Source organism: Chelonoidis abingdonii, chromosome 1, assembly GCF_003597395.2.
Source record: "Chelonoidis abingdonii isolate Lonesome George chromosome 1, CheloAbing_2.0, whole genome shotgun sequence".
Taxonomy (NCBI): Eukaryota; Metazoa; Chordata; order Testudines; family Testudinidae; genus Chelonoidis; species Chelonoidis abingdonii.
In genome coordinates, this window is record NC_133769.1 from 372,043,764 (window position 1) to 372,049,468 (window position 5,705).

The 5,705-nt window shown below is 46.5% G+C and overlaps 1 protein-coding gene across 1 annotated transcript; it reads right to left on the minus strand.

Annotated features, from left to right (window-relative positions):
- Positions 1 to 3,342: 3,342 nt before the first annotated feature.
- Positions 3,343 to 4,506, minus strand: LOC116831968 (olfactory receptor 52R1-like). The gene has a single exon (XM_032792346.2). The coding sequence runs from the start codon at positions 4,369 to 4,371 to the stop codon at positions 3,343 to 3,345; it is 1,029 nt and encodes a 342-aa protein (XP_032648237.1). The 5' UTR covers positions 4,372 to 4,506.
- Between the last annotated feature and the right edge of the window lie 1,199 nt (positions 4,507 to 5,705).

Below are 5,705 nucleotides of genomic sequence, written 5' to 3' on the forward strand. Positions count from 1 at the left end.
CCTGAGACCCTGCTCTCTCCTTAGCTTAGACCTGCTCTGGCCCAGGCATCTGTAGCCTCCGACTCCCTCATTGGCCTCCCTGTCCTGTCAATCAGCCTCACTTGGAGCATTGGCCTTTCCCCATTCCCCCTGGAGCCTGTCAGTCTCAGGGGCCTGGTTTTCCATCAAACCTTCATACTGGGAAAGGGCCAATCAAAAACTCTCACAACATTTTTGTGAGGTGCCAACTATACCTTTACATTCCCCCTCGCTAAAATTCTGAAACAACCACAATGTTCACGCCAACATAGCAGGGTCGCATATTAAAAGGATTTACCAGCATCATGTTATATAAAACCATACACAATTAATAAAAGGACATTTAATATATTTAATATTCCATGTCCACTACTTTATATTATACACGACCTTCATTAAAGCACTACATAGAACCAATCACAAAATAATCTTTAAGTGTAACGGGCAGTACACCACTAGTAGTTCTCTGGGACGTTCTTAATATGGTGGCTCGTTACTCATATTTTCTATTCTCCTGTTCCTGGGTAGCACCAGGTCATTTTGAGGGACCTGTCAATTTTCATCAGGGTTTGGGTTTCCTGCTTTGATTTCAGTCTCCTCAGAACATGCTTCCCTGTGCCCTGGTCGGAATAAAAGTCCAACCTTTTAGCTGGTCCCTATGTGTTCGGCTGGATAGCTTAAACCAACAGTTCGGGATTGTTGTGAGCGACCACACTGTGGGGATTTGACTCCCACTTGTCCTGTGGATTATTGCGTCTCCAGCATCTATGGTAACGAACTGGTACATGGTCACCAGGTCTGATGAGAGCCCCACTGGACTTGCGATCATGAGCCCTTTTCCTACTTTTGGTCGTGTCTCTGGTTGTACTGAAAGCAACTTCACCAGCTGTCTTGGGCCTGTCATGGGCACCTGTGCCGCAACAATGGAAATTGATCAGCTCCTCTTTAGAAAAGAGATGCTTCTCTGGCAGCTCTCTTAAGTTAGTCACCTGAGCAGGAACCAGCCACTGAGCCAGGGAATTAGGCCTGTGTTTCATTTGGCAATAAACCTGGCCAGGTGCCTTCATACCTTATCAGAGTCTGTGGTCATTGTGGGTTCTCTCAGGGCCTGCTGTGCCAGCTCTCTGAGCAGGGCCAGGGCAGTATGCAGTTGGAACACGCACACAGCCAACTGTTATCATCATTGGACAGAGAAAAGCACCACACCATTGTTGTCAGCCTAACTAAAGAGCTTCTAGATGTACTGATCCAAAGTGTCATGCAGAGCGTATGTCATATTCAGCTTCACCGTTCAGCTTCAGCCCCTGCGCAACAGGGGCCCTGTAGCTCCAGATAAGGTTCTGTATACGTGTGGAAATAGTCACCTAATGGCTAGTGTGCATTGATCTCCCTCCTGCTGAGCTACCGCAGCCACCCTGGCCTCTGCCCAGCAACCTGCCTTCCCAGCTAACACAGGGACTTATCCTTCCGCTTCTCTCAGCTGTTGTCCTCCTAGCTTAAACTTGATCCCTTACCCTGCCCCTGAGGCCTGGCTCAGGACAAAGGGCTCCCAGCCCATCCCCATTGCAGGGCCCTGCCTGCTACAGGCCTCCAGGCAAGAGGAACAAAAGGGAGTTGAAAGTGAAGGAAATAAGCCACACAAGGGTCTCTGCCCTCAGGACTTTGTAGCTGAGCTTTAAGACCAACAAACTGTATGATGCACAATCTCGCTTGCCTGCCTGCTACAAGACCCACTGCCAATCAGCTGCCTTTATACAGCTTCCTGGATTCTGTCTCCACTCCTGACTGGCTCCTGACTGGCCCATCAGCCCCAGCCCTGCATCGTCACTGCCCTCACTGCAGGCACCTTGTCAGGCTGCAGCAGCTCCCATTTCAGCCCCAGAGCAGAGGGAGCCCAGCTAGGGGAAAAGGAGGTGGAGATTGTGACACCCTGCAACCCTATATTCACCACGGGCATATAATGATGGTATGGTTGGTACAAAGGGTGCCTTGTGAGGTATCATTCTAAAAATCGTGATCTGTTGATCATGAATATCCTGCTAAGTTGCCTGTGTATCGCTGTACTTGAAGTTAAGAAGTTTGGCTCTGCATATGCTACTGAAACATGGGTGAGGTTGAGAACACCCTCAAGCCATCTTTCAGGGACAACAATAAAAAGGCCAAAGACAGTCCATGGCTAAGTGAAGAAATACACCCCGGCTGAGGATCACCCAGGAACTGTGTCCAATGGAAACCTCCCTGCCATAGCACTGCAAAATGGGAACTCCTTGGCCCAGGTCACAGCAAAAGGGCTTTGAGCAAGTTCAAAGAAAATATAAAAGGGGCAATAACATGATGACAGAGTTGCCATTCTCCCTATAACAACACACCTGAAACTACCAGAGGGAAAATACAGAACTGCGGGAAAATGCTGGTTCCTGGCAGGAAAGAAGGAAGCCTGCTGAAAAAAGCTAATCTGCTTCTGCTAACTGGGTGAGATCCTCCTTGGTTCAAATCCTCCCCAGTACTTTAGGCTTAGATCGTGATTTTGCTTTATTTCTTATGGTAATCTACACTGAGCTGTTTCCTTTCACCTATACTCACTTAAAAGTTCTTTTTCTGTAGCTAAAATACCGATTTTATATTTTACCTAACACACTCTGTAGTTTGAAGTGCAAAGGGGAAAAATCTCAGCCCATGCAGAAAAGTTGCTGCACATCAATTTTTCCTTTGTAGAAATGGTGAACTGGGTAATGAATTCATACTGGTCGGGTTTTGACCAGGGCAGGACAATAGAGATCTGAGATCTTAGGCTGGGGATCTGGGAGTATTGTGGTCATAGGTTCTCTATTGCAGTCTCATGAGTGGCTGGCCTGGGAAGTCGTGAACACATCTGCGGGTGGTCCCTGCCCATGGCTGTTGATGTGAGGCAAGCTTGGAGGGCTTTGCAGCTTGTCACAATGTTACAGTGCAAGAGGAAACCTAGATTGGTGAGACAGAGGGGTCAGCTCTACCTCAGTTGCAGGTGGCAGCCCAGAGGGGAACCCATCACATAGATGATCCAGAGAGTGATGGGGGACTTGAGCACAGTGATAAACAGAGGCAGAGCCATGGGGGAAAAGGCCCAGAAGTGAGTGGAGCCATGACAGAAGATGTGGAGCAGCAGTGGGACTTTTGGGGGAAAGGGGCAGGTCTCCAGGTTTAACAGGTGAATTATAATTAGAAAGGTGGCAACCCTATGTGTTAAGGAGTTGTACGTAAACCATTTCCATAGTATGTCATGCTGAGAAAGCACATTAAGGCCAGGAAAGGGTTTAATGTCTCTTTCACTGCCCGGTCAGTGATTCAGGGGAGACGGCCCAGCACCATGTCACCAGCTAGGTCTGCATGGACATAGGTCTCAAACCTAGAGCACCAGAGGAAAATTTTAGTCCCTTTATGAGAAAAGAGCTGGAGCAGCCTGTCACGGATCGGTTTGGCTCTCGCCCCATAGATGATGGGGTTTAGCATGGGGGGCACAAGGAGGTACACATTGCCAATAAAAACATGAAAATGGCGGGGTAAATTGTGCCCAAATCGGGTTGTGAGGGAAGAGAAGAGAGTTGGCATGTAAAAGGCTAAGATGACACAGAGATGGGAGCTGCAAGTCCCAAAAGTCTTAAGCCGGGCGTCCTTTGTGGAGAGGCTGAAGATGGCCCTGAGGATCTGGGTATAGGACACAACAATAAAAAACACATCCAGTCCAATCTCACAGAATAACACAAATAGGCCATAGTAACTACTGACGCGGGTGTCGGCGCAGGCCAGCTTCACCACATACATGTGCTCACAGTGCGTATGAGGGATGATGTTGGTTCTGCAATATGGCCACTGCCTCACCAGGAAGGGAAAGGGTAATGCAAGCATGCTGCCACGCAGCACGACGGCCAGGCCAATCTTGACCACCATGCGGTTTGTCAGGATGGTGGAATGTCTCAGGGGATGGCAGATGGCCACATAGCGATCAAAAGCCATGACCCCAAAGATTCCAGACTCGATCGCTGAGAAGCAGTGAATGAAGTACAGCTGGCTGAAGCAGGCACTGAAATCGATCTTCCTGGAATTGAACCAGAAGATTGCCAGAATTTTGGGCAGGGTGGATGTGGACAGCACTAGGTCGGTGACAGCCAGCATGCAGAGGAAATAGTACATGGGCTCATGGAGGCTTGGATCCCTCTTCACGATGAACAGGATGGTGAAGTTTCCCAAGATGACTATGACATACATGGTGCAGAAAGGGATGGAGATCCAGACATGGGCCACCTCCAGGCCAGGAATGCCCAGCAGGATAAAGGTGGAGGGGTTGGTGAAGTCAAATGTGTTGGAAGCTGACATGGAGAAGGGGAGAAGTTGTCCAACTCCGAGACAGAACAATGTCTCCTACTTGTACCGTACATTCCCTTGACTTTCTGTATATGCCCAGGGTCTAGGGTGATGGTCACAGTGAAACTGCCTGGATGAAGAGACAATGTAAATATCAGACAGTTCATGCACTACTGGAGTATATTCTCATGGGAGAAGCAGATTGATTACTATTCACACGTTGAAAAATAATATTTTCATTATGCAGAGAAATTAATTATAAACAACTGACCCTACTAATGCCTTTGGGGCTCCCTGCATCAATAATTTGTATACATTGTGGTGTGGGAAACATTAACAGGGACTAGCAGGAAATACACCTCAGGGAAAAAAACCTTGTCATCATTGATAGCAAATCTATGGAAACACCAGCTCATTTGCAGCAGTGGCCAAAACAAAGACAATGTTTGGATGCATGAGGAAAGGGTTGGAGAATAACCTGCTGTGGAGAAACTCTCAGTTTTGGTCACCCAGTTTCTGTAAAGGATATAGCAGATAAAACGGGGAATTCGGAGAGAGGCTTTGGGAATGGGGGAGGCTGCCATATGCAGAGTGACCAAAAAGTCTGGGACTGTTTAGAGAAGAGACAAACAAGGGAGCATATAACTAAGGAAAGGAAAAGAAAGAATGGAGCAGATTACATTACATTCAAAATGAGAAACAGAGAAGAGTTCCCACTCAATAATATCTATAGACACTTTGTGCTTCAAAAGGGCTAATTCCCCAAAGCTGAGGCAAATTATCAGAAAAAGTGACTGGGAGGAAAAGTTGGACAGAAAAAGGGGACTGAAAATTGGAAGTTCTTGAACAAGAGTTTTGGATACCCTAAAAAGTCATGATTGTGCAGTTAAGAAAGTGGACAACTTTGGCTAAAACCCCACTTTAGTGGCAAAGTGAAGAAAGTGGTTACGCAGAGGACAGCAACATATAACATATGGGAGAAAAGAAAAATAGATACGAAGCAATATAGATTAGAAGTTTTGAATATTGATCAAGGAAGTTAAAGTTATCAAAGAAAAATCCATGCTTGGCTGAGTTAAGGATCACAAAAAGGACGTTATTAAGTATATTAATAAAAAATAAACTCTAGAAAATATTTAAGTGAGCTCCTAGAACGGTAAAGGAAACTTTTTACGTTTCCAGAAAAGGCAGATGTGTTCAAGAAATAGTTTTGTTCTGCATTTGGAAAGAAGCGGTGTGATATACTCAAATCACCTCAGGTGATGAAACACTTTTCAGGCCATTAGTAGTCAAGCAGGGTGAGAAACAGCTTCTACAATAAAAACCAAGAATTACAAACACCAGAG

What these genes read in the sequence shown, in the direction of transcription:
- LOC116831968 (XM_032792346.2), bottom strand. Translation starts at nt 4,371, where the DNA reads ATGTCAGCTTCCAACACATTTGACTTCACCAACCCCTCCACCTTTATC.